Raw genomic sequence first — 19,952 nt, 5'->3', positions numbered from 1 at the left:
CCCTCAACTGCATTCAGTGTATCATCCTCCGCCACTTGCAATCCAACCCCGCCAAAGAAATATTTCCTTCTCCACCCCTATCTGCCTTTCGTAGGGACCGCTCACTCTGCAACTCCCTCATCCACTCCACACTCCCCACCAACCCAACCAGACCCAGCACCTTTCCCTGCAGGTGCAGGAGGTGCTACACCTGCCCCTACACCTCTCCTCTCATCTCCATCCAAGGTTCAAGAGAAACTTTCCAAATCCGACAAGAGTTTACCTGTACATCCTCCAACCTGTTCTACTGTATCCATTGCTCCCGATGTGGTCTCCCCTACAGTGAGGCAGACATAGTGAGCAATTAGCAGAGCATCTGGACTCTGTGCACTATAATCAACTCCACCTTCCGGCTGCTAACCGTTTTAACTCCACCTCCCATTCCCTGGGTGACATGTCCATCTTGGGCCTCCTCCAGTGTCGCAATGACACCACCACAATCTGGAGGAGCAGCACCTCATATTCCGCCTCGGGAGCCTACAGCCCGATGGCCTGAACATAGAATTCACCAGTTTCAAAATATCCCCACCCCGAGCCTCATCCCATGTCTAACAGTCCCTCTCATCCCCGCCTCCTTGACTTGATACAACCTGTCCATCTTCTTTCCCACCCACCTGCCCCACCCTTCCCACTGACCAATCCTCACTACCGCATGCCTGCATATGATAGCATATGGTGATATGCTATCACCATACCACCTATCTTCCTCAGCCCCACCCCTCCTCCCTCTATTTATTTCCCAGCTACCTTCCCCCTCCCCAGTCCTAATAAAGGGCTCTGACCCGAAACATTGACTTTCCTACTCCTCTGATGCTGCCTGATCTGCTGTGTTCCTCCAGCTCCACACTGTATTGACTCTGACTCCAGCATCAGCCGTTCTTGCTATCTTAAAACTCAAACATACATGTGTTGTCAGTAAGATCAAAAATGTATTATAACACGCAAAGAGACCTCAAACTGTTATTACCTGGCTGTCTGCCCCAAACCCATGACTCGATAATTGTTTTGGCTCGATAAGTGGATGCTGGCGTCTCCTCTTCATCCTTTTTCTCTTTGTCATTCTGTTCATCCTTCTTTGACCCAGCCTGACATTCATTATTATCCTCTGGGGAAAAAAGAATCATATTTTAAGGCTCAGAATACAACTGTTGCTTCACCAAATAAGACGGTAGAATAGAACACAAGACTTCTGTGCATTGTAATGAAACACACTTAAAACAGGAGGAGCCACCTGTAAGGCTAAGCATTAAAAACATGCTTGATTGTTCCATGCCTCAAAAATGTACCTTCAAACAGGGGTTGGACAGGTAATGTATTCAACATACTGTGCCATTATTAGACTGTCATTTTTGGAAAATTACTGATCATCAGTGATCACCACAGAACTGTGGAGGTCACCAATTCTACTTTGAATTCTTTAAGAATATTTAATAACCATTTCCAAAACACTTAGTTTCCATGATTCCAGCCTAGCCAATGTATCCAACCTAATAAGTCCACTATAATCTCATAAAACTTAAGGTTTCCCCAATAGCTACCTATTACATTTTCTTTGTAATGTGAATGATATAACCAGACCACCTTCAACTCCATTAGTCTGGTCTCTCCTTCAAAAAGCTAACACCATCCAGAATAAAAGCAATCCACTTGACTGGTACCCCATCCATCACCTTCAGCAGTCACACCCTTCACCACCAACATAAGCAGACAAAGCAGAAAGGTCAATGACCTACATCCAAGGATTTTAAAGGGTTGCAAAGAAAAGGGAGGTATTGGCTGAAATATTCCTGAGCTCACTGAATGCCAAGAAGGAACAGAACATTTGGAAAAGCTTAGTGCATCCAAACAGAGTCAACATGGTTTTGTGAAAGGAAACACGCTTTGAGGATATAATAAGCATAATTGATAATGTGGAACTGATAGGCATAGTTCGAATTTCCAGAAGGCATCCTATAAAATGCCACATAAAAGGTTACTCTACAAGATAGCAGCTCACAGTATTGAAGATTATTGATTGAAGATTTGTTAACACTGAAGACAGACACTCTGGATTAATGTGCCTTTTATAGGTAGGAAAGGCAGTACTAATGGGAGTGCCATAAGGATCAATCCCAGGGACTCAATTGTATCTTATATATATTAATAACTTGCAGGAGGTAGCAGAGTGCAATGATTCCAAATTTGTTGACGGTACAAAAATAGGTATGAGGGTGTGTGGAGAGGGAAACATAAGGAATCTACAAGGAGATAGGCAAGTGACTGGGACAGAGGGATCTGGGTGTTCTTGTGCATGATAAACAGAATATTAGCATGCAAGTGCAGCAAGTAATTAAGACGGCAAATGAAATCTTAGTCTTTATTGCTAGGACTGGAGTTTAAAAGTAGAAGCCTGTTATACCTGGACAGCATGTTGGTAAGGGTGCAACAGGAGTACCATGCAATTTGGACCCGGTCTTGAGAAAAGCTAGATTGGCATTGGAGGCAATTCAAAACAAAATTGATTCAGCTGTTTTTTGGGATGAAGGCATTGACTTCATATGTCTAAAAACGTTAGGCCTTTATTCATTAGAGTATATAAAAATTATGGGTGATCCTATTTGAACCATAGAAGCCCTATTGCATGGAAGCAGGCCATTCGGCCCATTGAGTCCACACCAACCTTCCAAAGTGCATCCCACCCAGATACATCGCTTTACCTTGTCCCTGTAACCCTGTATTCCCCACAGCTAATCTACCAGCCTGCACATTCCTGGACACGATGGGTAATTTAGCATGGCCAATCCACCTAACCTGCACATCTTTGGACTGTGGGTGGAAACCACAGCACCCGGAAGAAACCCAAACAGAAACAGGGAGAACTTGCAAACTCCACACAGGCAGTCACGCCCAAGGGTATAATTAAACACTGGCGCTGTGAGATAGCAGTGCTAACCAGAGCCATTGTGTCGCCAGTGTATAGAAAATGTAAGATTCAGAGAAGACGTTGCAGGGTAGATGATGAAAAGATGCTTCTTCTTGTGGGGAATCCTGTTAGAATAGTTACAGAATAGGGGGACACTCGTTTAAAATTGAGATGCAAAGGGATTTCTTCTCCCCATGGGTAATGAATGTCTGGAATTCTCAATCCAAGAGTGTGTTATGGAAGCTAGATCATTTAAAGAGGAGGTAGATGAGATTTCTTAGAACAAGAGAGTTGAAGCCTGGGACAAATCGGTGATAAGCTTATTGAATGGCAATGTTGGCTTGAAAAATGGAACAGTCTGCTTCTGCTCCAATTCCTTAAGTTCTTAGGATACATCAGCACTACAGAAACTCACCAGAGTTTCTCCAAAACAAACTTCCAAACTTGTGACCACTACAACCAAGAACAAGGACACACAGACTGTAAGGATCCCAGAGCAAAAGACAGAGGCAGTGACAATGGTTTTCAAAGACAGACATGTAAATTGGGTGTAAATAAAAACATGGAAAGGAGAAAATGGGTCAACAAGACACCACCAAGACAGGAAGAGGTCTATGACAAGGTGAAGAGAATGTTTCTCTTTTTTTTTTTTACAAATGGTATCCAAACTGTTTTTACCTCATTCAAAGATGCTAAGGTGGGAAATAGGTTCAATGGTATCTTTACAAGTCAGCAAATTAATATATTATAACTGATGTATGTGCATTACCAAGGATCTGCTTTGGAACTGGGACTGAGTTTACTGGATGATAATCAACAAGAGGAATTCACAATCCCAGTAATGTCATTGTGGAGGCCACGTGGCTATTCAGATGCTTTTCCATGGGGTCAAGGACAGAAGTCTCAGTAAACTCAGAGACCTTGATAACTCCCATTGTCATATTTTAATTCTAAGTGACAATAGGACAGCCCGTGCTGCACTTCCATGCTTACATCTATGCTATGCATAATCTTCAGTATTGCTGTATATGAACTAAGTAAAAGACACATGGGCATTTGACAAGTCTTAAGAACAAAAAAAAAACGGAGGTATCATATCAGACTGGATTGTTAACTTTGTTTCTCTCTCCACACGCTGCCAGACCTGTGTTTCTCCAGCATTGTTTTTATTTCAAATCTCCAGCATCCACAGTACTTTGTTCTTATTTGATTTTAAATTGTCATCCATCTGCAGTCTTATTTTTAAAATTTGCCCGGATTCATTTATTTTCAAAAGACCCCTTTCAAGATTTTCAATTTCAAAATCTAACGGTGCAGAAAAACAGAAACACCTTGAAACACAATATTGCAGTCGCTTAAAGGCTATTATTTTAACACCACACTTAAATTCTTACCTTTTGATGTTAACGAGTCATTAAGATTTTGCATTGCTTCAGGACCCGCATAAACAACTTCACCATCTTTGACCATTTCATTCCAAAGACCACAGAGTCCATCTCGAGTGAACGCAAGCTAAGATAAAAGTAAAACAGAAAGCTAACTAAGTAATAACTTACAAAAACCCTTCGACTTCAGAAATTAAGGCAAAGGAGTCTACAGCACATGATGGCAAATTGGAAATAGTTCAAAATCAATTTTTTCTATTTCAGTATTTTCCATGTCAAAACTAAATATCTGCTATCTCATATCTGCAACACTTTTTCCAATGAAAGATTCTACATGTAAATTTCATGGCCCTGCAGAACAGAAGAAAATGCTGCTGCATTTACCTTGGCACTGATGTAATCTCACTACAATTAGCTCCTTCTTAATCCCCATCCAAATTAAAACCCAAAATAACCCCACATGAAATCATATTCACTTATATCCAGAAAATCAAATACATGTTTCTTCTTACAAACAGACCAGCTCTTTTCATGCAAGGTCAGAAACCATGGACTCTCTAGCAGATCGTCATGTTCAAGCTGAAATCATTTAGCACACAGTAAATGCCCCAGTCTAGCAATGCCACCACAGCTACCTGCAGCACTGAGGTGACCAGCTTGACAGCAGCACACTGACAATTTGATCATCAAATGATTTATGATTTGAACAGATTTGTAGAATGGCAATTTCTTTTTTGTCAAATCTAAATAGAGATCCATTATAAGTGTTCTCTTTTGTTGTCAAAATTAGTATCAGCTCAATGCGGCCCAGATCAGGAATCTTGGGCCAATAGGAAACTTTATCGAGTAAGTGACGAGCTCACACGTTCACCTAAATGAACCCAACGTCCCCAAACATGGCATTTATGCGAGCTGAATGAAATTCCATTTAAACCAAAATAAATACAAATGGCTTCTGCCAGATGCAAAACCAAAACATCACTGATACAGAATAAGGGAGATGCCAGAAGCAAAAATGAACTGCCTTGGTCAACAAAGAGCTAAGAAAAGAGCAATTGCCAAGGGAGGCAGTTTTCGGGCAAACAGACGGAATTTCAAATGGTAGCTATTTCTTGACAGGCAAACTTTGACGATTGTGCTTTCAATCCTTGATTGGTAGCTTAGATTCTCATTAATGACTTGGTTGGCCTTACACTACTTACATTTTCAATTGTAATTCATTATTTCACAAACAAGGCATTTGAGTCAAAAGTACATGTGAATGCTTACATATCCAGGGCAATACATGTATCAGACAAGGAGACCAGTTATATAATGGTCTTCTGCAAAATTCCACACCCATTTACCATCATATTTTACCTACTACCACAATGATACATAATACATCTTGCTAATTGCTAAATAGACATCCATCAAAATCAGAGACATAGGTTTCTCAAAGCTAACATTACACGCTTGTCTACTGAATATCCAGATTAACTACATTGACCCAATAACACTACACAGCTAACTTGAATTCTCCCTTAATTTCTCTGCAAGCTACAACCTTGGGAGCTATTTTTACTTCAAAAATCAAGACCATCAGTGGTTACCATCATTGGACTGCAACTTGCAAAACCCACACATCAGATAAATCTGAAAAATCACTAAGTGTCAAAATTGACCTGCTATCCTAGAAGTTCTAGCCTGCATTTAATACATGTAATGAATGAAATAGATGCACAGACCAGAAAAACATTAAGGATTATCCAGTCCAGTATCCGTACATTCTTTTAAAAACAGCATGGTAGCTTAATTACTGTTAAGCAGCCTCTCTTTCACTGAAAATTAACTTTTAAAGTGTACAGCCTCATTCTTTCAAAACTTTTACGTTTTTCTCAAAGATCTTGAAAAAATGCAAATAACCTTTTCTTTAGTCGTGTTCCACTTCTTTAAGCTTCTTTCTATACAAATTTTGGGATTGAATTAACTAATCTAACCTTCACTTCTAAGTTCACACTCTGTACATTTAAAAAGCTTCAATCTCATTGGCTATGACATACACGACTGCTTGTCCTGTTCCAAATCTCACAAAAGGACACTGTGCCAAATTAACTTTCTAATTACAAGTTGGAGAGCAAAACCCCATTAAAATGTCCATGGGAAAGTTTAAGCAGAGCAAAAATAAGGGCTATTCACCTTCCATTGATTGCAAAATCTAGCAACTCACCTTCACACCTTAAATATAGTCATGGACAATCTTTGATCTTCCATACCTTTTGTCTCACTTTAAAAGGTGATTTTGTTCAGTTTGAGCATTATCCCCCCGCCCCCTCCACCGCAACACCCATACTTGGTCTGTCAACTCTCATTTGTAACGTCCTGCTCCAATCACAAAACTTAATTTCCACTGTCAAATCAGAGACACAAGCCTCCACTCCTTCACTCATATCATTAGTAGATCATATTCTGAAAAAAGTGCTAAATAATTCACGTCGTTACAGTCTGCAGACTGTGAGCAGACAGACGACAGTAAAAATCCTCTTCCTTTTAAAAGGAAGCCTGGTGATATCCAGATGAGCTCCATTCAGGAGATCAGGATGTAGGACTGGTTTGAATGATGACAAGTTAGAGTAGAGGAAAGAATTCACAAGTGGGAGTAGTCTACGGGTTCCCTAACAATAGCCACAATGTAGGACAAAGTATATAAAAAGTAGAGTAAGCTTGTGATAAAAGAACGGCAATAATTATGCATGACTTTAATTCTACATTTAAAACTGTAAAACGAAAATCAAACTGGTTGTACATTGTACCCTGGACGAAGTGTTAATAGAATGCTTTTGGGATAGTTTATTAGAGCAGCACATTCCTGAATTACTGCAGGGCAGGTTGCATTAGAGATAGTAGGAACTGCAGATACTAGAAAATCTCATAACAAGGTGTAGAGCTGGATGAACACAGCAGGCCAAGCAGCAGGCCAATGGGCATTTCTGAAGAAGGGTCTAGGCCCGAAACGTCAGCCTTCCTGCTCCTCTGATGCTGCTTGGCCTGCTGTGTTCATCCAGCTCTATACCAGGTTGCATTAGATTTGGTTTTGTGTTTAATTCAAGACCTTAGGGTTAAGACACCTCCAGGTAGCAGTGAACACAATATGATTGAATTTTACATTCATTTTGAGAAGAAATATTGGGTTGAAGACGAGTATTGTAAATTTTAGAAAGGGCAACTGAGATAGCTCAAGAAAACTGGCATTCCAGGCTAAGAGATAGATCAACAGCAATAGTGGAAAACACTCAGAATAAGTACATTCTAAAAATTCCAAAGCAAGGGCCCACCATTCGTAGTTAACTTCCAGTGGTTACACGAAGTATCAAACTCGAGGAAAAAGCATATCACTGCACAGGTTGGATGATGAGACAAAATTTTAAAAGAAAACAGAACAAGTCGAAGGTGAATCAGGAGGGAAAAAATGTAAGAAGTCAGCTACAAATGTGAAAAAGGGTAGCAAGAGTTTCTACAAGTACTTAAAAAATGAAAAAAAAAGCAGTGAATGTTAGTCCTCTGGGAGTGAAAATGGCAAACTAATAGTGATTAATAAGGATGTGGAACGCTACACTGTTACGGAGGGAGAATAGCCAAACCCCTCTGATAATTAAACTAAAACACAAGCCCCAATCTGTAATGCCAGGAGTAGGGGATTCCCTCTAATAATTATCCCTGAAACACTCAAAAGGTCATCTTGCCCCTCGTAATTTATTAAAAGAGTAGTTAGAAAGAAAGAAAATCCCTAATCCCCACTTTACAAGTAACAAAAAACAATTTATTTAACCCAGTGAACAAATTAGCAGAATTACTACCAAACCAACAATTCCCCCTTTGACTAACTATTTCCTAACTGGTCTAAACTCTACTGGAATACTGTTCAAATAAACACTAGGCCCACTAATAAAAGCCCAATTAATTAGAGAACACTGAATTATAACTTAACCTCTCCAAGTTCGCACAGACCGCCTTCTGGAATATTCTGTCATCTCTGCTCTTTTCACAAACGCCTTTCTTCCACTAATTCTGCTCTCAGGACTGTTACATCTCTATAATTTCTTCAATGAGGACTTTGAGCTAAAATACCATGGTACTTTTGATTAATTAGATGGGCTTTCTCAGAGCTGAATGGTGCTAAATCTGGCAGGTGACGGGTGCTATGCCCCTTCCCACTCATCAGTTTGTTGGCTAGCAACAAGTTATTATGTTGCAAAACAGATATCAACTGCCAAAGCTAAGAAACTAGCACCATAATCCTGCAGCAAACAGCAAAATGACAAGCTTCAGGTTACCTATATCAGTTGAAATTAAACCCATGTGATTAAATACGTTTCATGTTTTGAATTCAAAGTACAGAAATTAAAAATAAACTCGAAAAAATACACGGGTTTAAGCTGCAGTCAAAAGATGTGTTACTGAAGCCACAGACCAAAGATCCAATGCTGGATCAAATTAGTTGACCTATGGAATCACTGAAGCATGACTGCTGACCTAGGGATTAGGAAAAGCCAGGGTTTTCTGCTTTTGATGTTTTACAATCTTTGTAAATCCAGCATGTGTGTTCCTAAAGAGCATTCATAGAGTCTATACCCCTTAAGATCCTGTTTACTGTAGCCCAAATTTCAGAAACTGGCTCAAGGCCATAGTTGGGCACACTTGAGGCCATCAGACAGCACACTTTGGGATCTCTGTTTCTATTTATCGACAACATCCTTTTCCCATCCACACAAGTGCAGGACATGCAATTCCTACCCTTCATTTACATCTCCTCCCTTCCCACAATCCAGGATCTGTGTATTCCTGGTAGGGGAAACAGCAATTTACTTGTACTTATTTCAATTTTGTAAAGGTGGGGGAAATCACACAGTAGATTGGATGATCCCTTTGCAGTTTATACCATTCGGACATAGTTTCCAGTAATTTGCCATTTTTGATTATCTGTTTAGCTCTGACCTGAGCATCCTAATCCGTTCCAAGAAGCACAAGTTAAATTGGCATTTTACAGCCTTCCAGACCCATGAGCCGCAAGTGTTGAAGTCCCTGATAACCACTGTCCCCATCCATTCAACTAGATGTTGACTGGTGTCCTGGTCAAATCACTGCTGCGTTCCACTCAATCACTAGCCTTCCTTTCAATTTTTCCCTTCCCCCTCCACTTCTACTCATTTACCTATTTAAAACTATTACATCTGTGACATTTTCCAATTCTGATACAACGTCACAGGTGAAAGTAAAAGTGCTGACTCTTTTCTAAGTCAATTTTAGCCCCATAAGTACACAGAAAGACCTTCATTGATTTTCTTCCAGTAGTTAATTGTAAGAATGGAAAACTCATGAATTCGAAATAAGACCAATGCACAATAAAATGGCAACACATCAACACATCAACACATCCTTGAAAGCAAAAATGCCTAGTAACAGGAAGATTTGCAAACACAGTCAGCTATAAGTACCAAGAGGGAAATCTATCTCAGCAGCCTCCTTTAGTCCCTAGTGTCTTAGATGCCAGTTTTCATGCAATTGACTCAGTTCATATGATACCAAGAAACAGGTGACAGCAGTGCAAAGGCTGCGGGCCCGGTAAACATTCCAGTAAGAGTACTGCAGACCTGTGTTCCAGAACTGGCCTCATTCTACCCAAGCTGCTCCAATACAGTTACATCACCGGCATCTACCCAGCAAGGTGTAAAATTGCCCAAGTATAGACTCAAGCAAAAGGTGCTGTACAAATCCAATCCAGCCAATCACCACACCAGTCTAATCTCAAAGTAATGGACAGGGTCATCAACAGTGCTATGAAACAGAACTTGCAAAGGAGTAACCTGCTCACTGACACTCAGCTTGGGTACTCCCAGAGCCACTTGGCTTCTGATCTCACTACAGTCCTGGTCCAAGCATGGACATAAGAGCTGACCTCCAGAGATTAGATGCAAGTGACTGCCCTTGACATCAAGGCAGCATTTAATCAAAGAGCCCTAACAAAATTCAAGTCAATGGAAGTTGAGGGCAACCTCTTTGTTACTTCAAGTCACAGGAAGATGACTGTTAGACGTCAACCATGTCAGTCCTAGAATATCACTGCAGCAGCTCCTCAGCCTAGTCTCAGTACAGAATCAGTACAAATCATGAAAGGAAAGATATGAGCAACATGCCCTTTTATAAAGGTATCCTTAATGACTTCACCGTATGAAATAAAAACCTCAAGGAGAGTAAATAGGTTCAAAACAAATAAATCATGAGAAGGATAGCAGTTATTCCAGGATGCTAGGATCAACAAGGGAATAGACTTGAGACATCAAGAATCATGACAGATTCAATTAACTTTGGAATGGTACAATTAAATTGAAACAGGCCAAAGGTGACCAAACAGACACAGGCAGCTACAGCTTAGTTTCACACCATATAAAAAATAATGTAAAAGATTAGTAGAAATAAGCATGATGATCAACAATGACCTGGTTAATTGTAATCAACACATATTTTCAAAGCACAATCCTGGCTGTCTACTACCTTTAAATGTTCTGAGGCTGTGACAAACCAAATGGATTGAAAATAACATTATGATGGTGTGTTTTACATGAACTTTCAAAAGGCTTTAAATGTAATAGCATGCAAAAGACTATTATTTATATTCAAAGCTATAGGGAATCAGAATAAACTCTGAAAATGGATAAGAACTGGTAATCATTTTATTTTATCATATACAAGCCATTCTTTAACATTACCAACAACTCATGAACAGCACTTAACACAGATGTGTTAAGAGAAATCAGGAGGTGGAAACCTAGCCAATTCTCCTCACAAACCCAGAGGCGCAGACATTAATTATTGCAACCTTCTGCCAGACCAACAGAGATCAGCTAGCTCAGCAGAGCCCCAGGATCACAGCCTGGGACTTGTTTTTAAATCTGCATAAATTTGCTAATCTCTGAACAAAATCACTCACCATTCAGATATGCAATTTTCACATTTTACTTCAAGATGGAAATTGCTTAAAAATTAAAAATTAATTGCATTGTGATTTGAACCAAACAATACACAATTAACAGGTTATGTCAAAAGCATTATCTTAATCATATAATTTTGTGTTCATGTGACAAAAAGTATATAGCAGGGTGCGCTAAACATAGAAAAGCAACCAGGCTAATATTTGGAGTACAGGGTTTGAATCACACAAATGGTAGATGGTAAAATTTGAATTCAACAAAAATCAAATAAAAAGTTGGTCGAACTGATGACCGTGTAATCATTATAAATTGTTGTTAAAAAAATCCCATCTTGCTCAATACTGTCCTTTAGGTAAGGAAACCTGCCCGTTTCCTGGTCCAGCTTACATGTGACTCCAAACGCATAGCAAAGTGGTTGAAGGGCAATTACGGACAGATGAAAAATGCTGGCCTTGCCAATGACATCCAAAGCCATGAATGAAAGAAAATTAACATAGCAATCTACTTCAAAATATGTTTTCTACCACTTATATTAATTCCAATGGCGTAGTGAGATTTGTGCAGTATTAAGGAGTTATGCACAGTAAAGCTACGCCATGTATACAAAAATGAAAATTATAGGTTTTATCCAGGACCCTATCTTAGGATCACTGTCACAGCTCTGGAGTTTTTTGTAGATTCAATTTATTGATACAATTTATTGGAGTTATTCGAAAAATTGTTGCGTCTTTGTTACATAGCTAAATTAATGCAAAATAATTAAAATGGTGACTGACAGTTATGAACATAACAAAACTTCTACTTCTCATATAGACTAAACAGCCAAGATGTTGATATGCATTTCAAGTGGAGCCTTTGTAATAGACTATAATGAGAATGATAAACTGTTAGCACCAGAGCTGCCAAAGACTGCCTGTGGTAAGCATAAAATGACAAGAACTGTATTCTCATCTCTATTAACACTAGTTCTAAATGGAAAAGTTCATTTAAAAAGTTTACAAGGTAATGACCATATATACAACCCGCTGTGAATAACTTTTTAAAAATCAGATGCACCTGAACAAAACACAAAGTCACATGAAAGACTTCTTAAAGTGTACCGGATGTTGGCTACCTCCAAATCACAAGCCCAGACAATTCAATCAACAAGTTTTAGGTATGCTTTGTCGGCTCTTTTTAATGTTTGCTCCTCCTTAATATTGCATTTAAATTTCATGGAGCCGGAAGCTTGAAAGGAGCTGTCTTCCCCTGTGCAGCTGCTTTCTAGGATAAATCCTAAATTAGAATCTGGTAACATCAACAGCCTGAGATAAACACAGTCAATTAATGGGCATATAAATATGACCCAATGTCTTGGTTAATCCAGCCAGAAGTGGACTGTCTACATGTTGATTACTTCTGGTAATTAAGATGTCATTTTGGAACTGGGTATGAGTAGGTTCAAGAAAAAGAATTACACACGTTTCCACTTCAAGCAATGATCAAGATATTTATTGTTTACTTGGATCGGATCAGAGAAAATTACAGCGGTGTGTGTTAGGCCAACATCCCTCTCTTCCTGGCTCTCACTTTCAGCTCATGCCAACCCGCCTCCTGAACTTGACATCAATACTTAGCCAAATGCTAAGCAAGGTTCCACTGACAGGACATTTCAAACCGCCAACCTTTACCACTTGGAAGTTCAAAGGTAGCGGATGCAATGACAGCACCATGCCTTCCAAATCACACACCATCCTGATTTGGAACTATTTCTCCATTCCTTCTCAGTTTCGAGGTCAAAATTCTGGAAGTCCCTAATAGCACTGTGGGTGTACCTGCACCACATGAACTACAGCAGTTCCAGAAAGCAACTCATCACTACCCTCTAGACAGCAATTAAGGATGGGCAATAGATTCTGTCCTATCTTGTGTCACCTACATTCAGTAAAAGAAAAGAAGTAAAACACTAGATTATGATCTACATTAACAATGGTGAGACTCCAACTGGAGACAAAGCTTCTGAGCAATGTTTTTTTTTAAAATAACACAACGCACATCTTTAAAATATTCCACCATGCTCTCCAGTCAATAAACTACTTTTCAATTGCAATTTAGGATACAGGCAATTCTGGATGAATTTAAATTTATCTTGGGTAGATGATGGAAGGCCCTCCAAGACAGTACTGGAATTGTCATGTTTAGAAGCAAAGAAAGTGATGAGATTTTCAGCAGCAAATAAGCTGAGCCAGAGGTCTAATCGCACAATGCGTTAGATATAGAATTTGGCAGTTTGGGTGATAGACTGGCTGCATGTTCAGAAGATCGTTGAACGTTTAAAGAAGACACCAAGGTTGAAAATGATCTGGTTCAGCTTCATATAGCCAGCAGGGTAACGGACGAAGTCAGTGGCTAGTTGATGAAATTTTTGTTCATCCAATAAATGTGGATATCAAATAGTGTGACAAATTAGACAAAATGAAAAGCCGAATGAGGTAGCAGTGAGTTGCAATTAGGCAACAGTAGAATCCACGTGGAATGTAATAAGGCAATCCATTTGCTCATCCCAAAATTTTCCAAACGTAATCAGATGATCAACTAAATTTTTTCTCTGGCACTGGGTGAAGGATACATGTTTGACCAGGACACTCCTCTGCTCCTATTCAAATTGTTTTGTCAGATATTGTACAACAACTAAAATGTCAAATAGGGAGCTCAATTTTAGACTGCTAACAATACAACTCTCTAAGTACTGCACTGAGGTGTCTAGACTGGGGCTTAAACTTGGATTCAGAAGCAAAATGGCTGACAGCAATCTGAAACAGAGCTGCGCCTTCATATGTTGTTTAAAACACACAGGACACTGGTTGCCGTATGTTTTGCTGACGAATGTTTCAAAAACAAAAATGAATCAGTTGACTAGTCTATGAACTTCAATAAGTGTTGAAAAGCATTCTGGATAAACAACAACATATCCTTAAGCTAACCAATTCTGAATGGGTCACAAAGCAAGCATTTGGCCTATTTTCACCAGTTATTGAACCTATCTGCATATGTTGTCATATCTGTGGATATGCCATGGTTAAGGACTGTACATAAAAAGTTGAATCATCATTTATGGGGTTAATTTTCAGCTGCAGGTCTTGGGTAGATTCTGCAGATGAAATAAATCCACAAACCTGATATTAACTTATACAGTAATTTAAAATTTAGTACCCTTGGACAACTGTTCTGGAATTGAGCCAGACCTACAGGCCTGATTAAAAACAACTTACTGACAAGACAACAGGCCAAGCTCACATCAACTGTCACAACAATCTTTGGCATGGACTGAGGAGTAGTTACACAATTTCTTCATTCCTTCTCATAAGCTCAGTTGTATTTTCTGTTAGATATACACAGAAATTGGCTGTCAGCCGAAATCAAGCATTAGTCCACCCTCACTGCAATTTAGTTTCCTTTCTTAAGTGGCTGATAAAGCAAAATGAGAAAGACAGGCACATATAGAAAACAATTAGTTAAACTTGAGACCTTAAATAATCTCAATGGTTCACCAGGTGGTTATGGAGATAAAACATGTAGTGCACATTTAAGCTGTTATTGCACAAAAACACTTAAATAGCTCAATAGTTGAAAGTGTTCTTTCACAATACCACGAAGTTTAAAATAGTCAGCACATACATTAGCATTTGAAGTTCCACATGATTTTCCTGGCATTTCTATGACAACCTTAAAATATTTTTGAATTGCTCAAAGTTTTAACTCTGCAAAAGGTACAGTAGGGCTAAAGTGGTAACTTACAAATAAAGATCTCTCTTTCAGACAATTGAAAGATCATCAGGATTTCCTTGTCAATTTACCTTGTCTCAAAGTATTTATATTCTTACTAGCAACTTTAAACATGAATCATAAGAAACTAATATAGTAAAGGTCACATTACATTGAGGGTCCAATTTTCTTCTTCCCATACATGAGGAGTATCTCAGGAGTAGTGGCTAAAAGTATGACAACAAGCAGAGATTGCACCAATTTGACATGTTTTGAGGAACCTAAAAAGAAATCTTCGCCAAAAGTAACTGAGCAAGAAAGAAGTTTCTCACAGTCACGTTTAAACTGGAGGTGCTTCATACAATGCAATGAGTTTCAGGTGACGACACTGTCTTGTTTAGAATGCACAATACAGCACAGAACAGTAAGTCAGTCTAACAGACCATTCTTCCAAGAGACCACCAGTCGAGAGAGAGAGGGAGATTTTCACGTTTTACTAAAATGTGCTCATTTTCCACAGAACATTACTTTATTCCTAAACAGATTACCTTCGAGTATTTTTTTTTCTATATCAAATGAGAAGTTTCAAAGAGCCATCCTTTGCTAAAAAATTCCACTGGGACATACATTCTTAGGTCTTCCTTATCTTCTTTGCAGATCAAAAGTACTACAGCTATATCTATTCCTGGTCAATACAACCACATCAAAATATAATCAATGTCCTTTAATAAATCTTGCAAAGGATCAACAGACTTCACTTTTCAAGACTGTTTATTTTGTTTTGCAGTGGATCAACAAAAACAATTACAGCATGATAGGGAAATTGTATTGAAACTCTTCAGGGAACATACACAAGTTCTGAAGGTCTTTAAATGGGATCTGACGAAATTCATTTCACTACAATTAAACTATAAACAGAAAAAGATCATTTAGAAACAAAAATCATTTTCTTAAAATTCCTTTTTTTTAGTTGTTCTTTTCAATAATAGCTGTTCTAAAAACATACATTAACAAAACAATAATCAAGTTCACGTTTTAAAATATGATCAGTATCCAAATAAGACAGTTTGCTTATACTAGGTTTGTAAAGCTATAATCAACACAACATGACAATATCACAGAATCATTGCTCGATACCTGTACCTATAAATGATATTCATAGGAACAGGAGTACACCATTCAGACCATCAGGTCTATGTCTACCACACTATGTGGCTGACTGAACACTTCAATGCCTTTCACTCACGCCATCTCCATATAAACCACTGGTAATCAGAATCAGTCAAAATCATTTTTCTGAAACTCTAATGCATCAGTTAATATCGATGCACACTCCATCCTTGCCAATGTTACTCACTCAGACTAAACCAAATATACTCAGCTGAACTGTCAATACTGACATGGAAATGCACAATCACATGAATCACTATCAAAATGCTCGACTACATTCCAATCATTTCCATATTAATGTTCTCCAAAGACTGTTTAGTCTACTTCGACTTATCGCCAAACTCCACACCCATTGCTATCCCAGAGTTGCAACATCTATCACTCTTGTTCCATCAGCCACCCAACGTCATTACCCTCAACCCCAACTACAAACCATCTACAAGACCTCTCTCAATCTTACATATGGAAACATTTTCCATTCTATTTCCCATCTTCTAAGCTTCACTTAAGCACACCACCTCACTCCATTCCCTGCAGGCATCATGGCCCTATGCCCTGTACTCTTGAGTTGCTCTTAAACCCCATCTTCAGAGCTTCCTTTTTCAAAACCTTCCTCTTTGACATAGCTTTAAGTTGCCTCTCTCAAGACTTCTCTCAATTTATGCTCAGCATCTAAACCTTCTTTCTCAGGACACTCGCTGTATTAAGGAGATTATACATTCACTAATTGTTGCAGAATAGAAACTGTGTGGAAAATTCCAAAATTACGACGTGTTTGCATTTTTAGTTCTTCCTGCACGTACATACTGATTGGCATTTTTTCTCATCGCAGCAATCTCAAATGAAATACAAGAGATTAAGGGCATGCAACAGAAATGCACTATTTGTTTCACACAATAAGCTAGAAAACTGTGGACTGCATTACCAGAGTTAGTGACTGGAGCACAGCACCTGCCAACATTTAAGAATAGGAACAGATGAGATATGCCAACAAGATGGACGTACACAATTAGGATAGACAACACAGTTCAAGTAGGCTAAAACAACTTGCTTCCATGTTTCAAATTCTAATACTAACATGTCTCATTTTGCTTGGCACAGATGATTTGCTCTGTTCCTAATATTTCAATAAATACCATAAAATAAAATCAAATCAGCAAGATTTTTGGGAAGGAAAGCATGAACAGAAATTAAGCTCACACTTGACATATAATTCTCCTCCCTGCACTGCATAGAAATATGAATTTCTGCTCTTGGCCTTTCACCTTTTCAGCACAATTGAGCTTGAAATTCAATATTATTTATTCTTTCACTGGATTTAATTTCATTGGCTCGCCTAACTGCCCTCAACTTCTTGAACTGCTGTTTCCCCTATGAATCAGATGGGTTTTTACAGCAATGGTTTAAAGTAATGATTGATGAGGCATCACTGAGCTCTTGATTTACAATTTGTTAACTGAACTTAACTTCCCAGCAGATGTCATGGTGGGATTTGAATGAATGCCTCCAGAGCATTTGCCCGTGATATTAATGCTACACCATCACCTCAGATAAAATTTGGAACAAGTATATATACACACATACACACACACACAAGGATTTTATAGCAAAGTAATTTGCAATGCATACAACATCTTTACTATGTTGTGCACTAAATTTCTCATTTTTATTCACAAAAACAAATATTTCCTCCATTAGCTGCTTGCCTAAGACACATCGACGACCAAGTCGCTCTTAACCTCAAACAGCAAGTACCTTGTCAAGGGGCGGGGATAGCATTACAGGTAGCTGAACTGGACTAGGCATATAATTGCTGTGGCTACATGAGTGGTCAGAGGCTGGAAACACTGTAGCAAATAACTCACCTCCTGATTCCCCAAAGCATGCCCACAATCTACAAGGCACAAGTCAGAAACGTGATGCAATACTCTCCATTTGCCTGGATGAGTGCAGCTCCAAAAACAACCAAGAAGCTTGACAACATCCAGGCCAAAGCAGCCCATTTTATTGGTATCACATCCATAACCATCCACTCCCTTCACCACCATTCAGTAGAAAGAGGGTGGATCATCTATAAGAAATTCACCAAGACTTCTTAGATAGCACCTTCCAAACACACGACCACTACCATCGAGAAGGACAAGAGCAGCAAATACAGAGAACACCAACACCTACAAGTTTCCCTCCAAGCGATCACCATCCTGACTATATCTCCATTGCTTCAGTGAGGCTTGGTCAAAATCCTATTTCCTTCCTCACAGCATTGCAAATAGACTTGCAATATATACCAAATGAACTGATGGCTCAAGAAGGCAACCATGGGAAAAAAAAATGTTGAATGACACACTCATCAAAGGTCACATGCCTTGAATGAATTAAAACAATAGATTCTGAATGCTACCAATGCATGCAAATAATTCAATACAAAACAGCTTCCCAGAAGAGAGTCTTATAAAGTGGTTAATATGTTAACCTCACTTCTACGAGAGATGCGTTTAAAAAAATGTTTGCCACCTTTGTCACTTTCATTTTCAGGCCGATTTGGGGTCCAGAGAAGATTAGGATAATGGCAGTTTCTGATATTTAGTTGATAATGGGAATTCTTTAAATATCCTATGTTTAAGTGAAAGTACATACTGATCTTTTAAATACAGTATAATGTTACAGTACTGGATAACTGCCTACAGTAAATGTTGATACATACTCCAAACCAGGGCAAACTGAACTCAGGACAATACAACAACCGTTCATAAGAGCTTACACACACATACACATACACACACATAATCAAATAATGAATGTAAAATGAGTATAATATGTTTAAACTTGTTATTTGTACCCTCTCTATTTGACATATTCATCACTGAAACTAACACGAGCAACGGGAAGATGAGGGGATAGGGAAGAGGGAAAGTGGGGTTAAGAGAAAAAAGCTATCCAGCTCCACGGCTGCATCTCTGCAGGAGACTAAAATTACAATCACACCGGAAAATAAATCAGCATCCTTCACGCACCCACCCAACCAAAAACACACACACACACACACAAACATTATCCTATTGGCGCTCCCATCCTTATTTTACATCCTTCAACCTGGGTGGGGGCTTGGGTATCTTCATAGTTGTATTAACCTGGATTTGGGACTCCACCTTATCACTTCGCCTGGTAACAATTATCTATTTAATGTTACTACCTGCAAATCCGTCTTCAGCCACTTTGAGTCGAATCGAGCCTGCGCTGCCAGGCAGAAACACTGGACAGGCATCTTTCCGAGCTCAGGTCTGTGCAGGATATTCAGTGGTTGGAGAAAGGAGCAAGGGAGGAAAACACCCGCATTATCCTCAATGCTTCAATCGAGGGGGGGAAGCAAATCACCGCTACACAAGGCTCGGGCCTGCCTCTGCTGCTGATCTAACAGTGGACAGTCTGCTCCTCCATACCGTTAAAGCCCGTGTTCTTCCTCTTTCCCTTGCGATCTCTCCTCCTCCTCCTCCTCCTCCTCCTCCTCCTCCTCCTCCACCACCTTCCCTTCCCCTCCCCCCGCCTCTCCGTATCCGTCTCTTCCCAAGTCTGTGCGCCCTCACAGCAGCTTTGACCGCCGGAAGTGGAGATCAACCAAACCTGGAGGCGGCGGCCATTAGCAACGGCGCGGTGACGTCACGTCGCGGCAGATGTGGGTCCCGCCCCTTCCACCCGACAGCCAATCGGTGTGGAGGATCTGTGGTGGTGGTACTGTATCTGGGC

General features: G+C 39.5%; 1 protein-coding gene across 1 annotated transcript in view; it reads right to left on the bottom strand.

Annotated features, from left to right (window-relative positions):
* herc2 (HECT and RLD domain containing E3 ubiquitin protein ligase 2) overlaps nt 1-19,670 on the bottom strand; it is a 231,921-nt gene extending 212,251 nt beyond the window's left edge. Inside the window, exons 1-3 of the mRNA XM_048597893.1 lie at nt 19,402-19,670; nt 4,336-4,453; nt 1,007-1,144 (exon numbers count right to left, since the gene is read on the bottom strand). Coding sequence (XP_048453850.1) covers nt 1,007-1,144; nt 4,336-4,453; nt 19,402-19,473 — 328 coding nt within the window. The 5' untranslated portion in view covers nt 19,474-19,670. The remainder of the gene's footprint in view (nt 1-1,006; nt 1,145-4,335; nt 4,454-19,401) is intronic.
* Between the last annotated feature and the right edge of the window lie 282 nt (nt 19,671-19,952).

The sequence above is a fragment of the Rhincodon typus genome, chromosome 6 (assembly GCF_021869965.1).
Source record: "Rhincodon typus isolate 14 chromosome 6, sRhiTyp1.1, whole genome shotgun sequence".
NCBI lineage: Eukaryota > Metazoa > Chordata > Chondrichthyes > Orectolobiformes > Rhincodontidae > Rhincodon > Rhincodon typus.
Note: the sequence above shows the minus strand (reverse complement) of the source record. Positions and strands in the feature narration are given on the sequence as shown.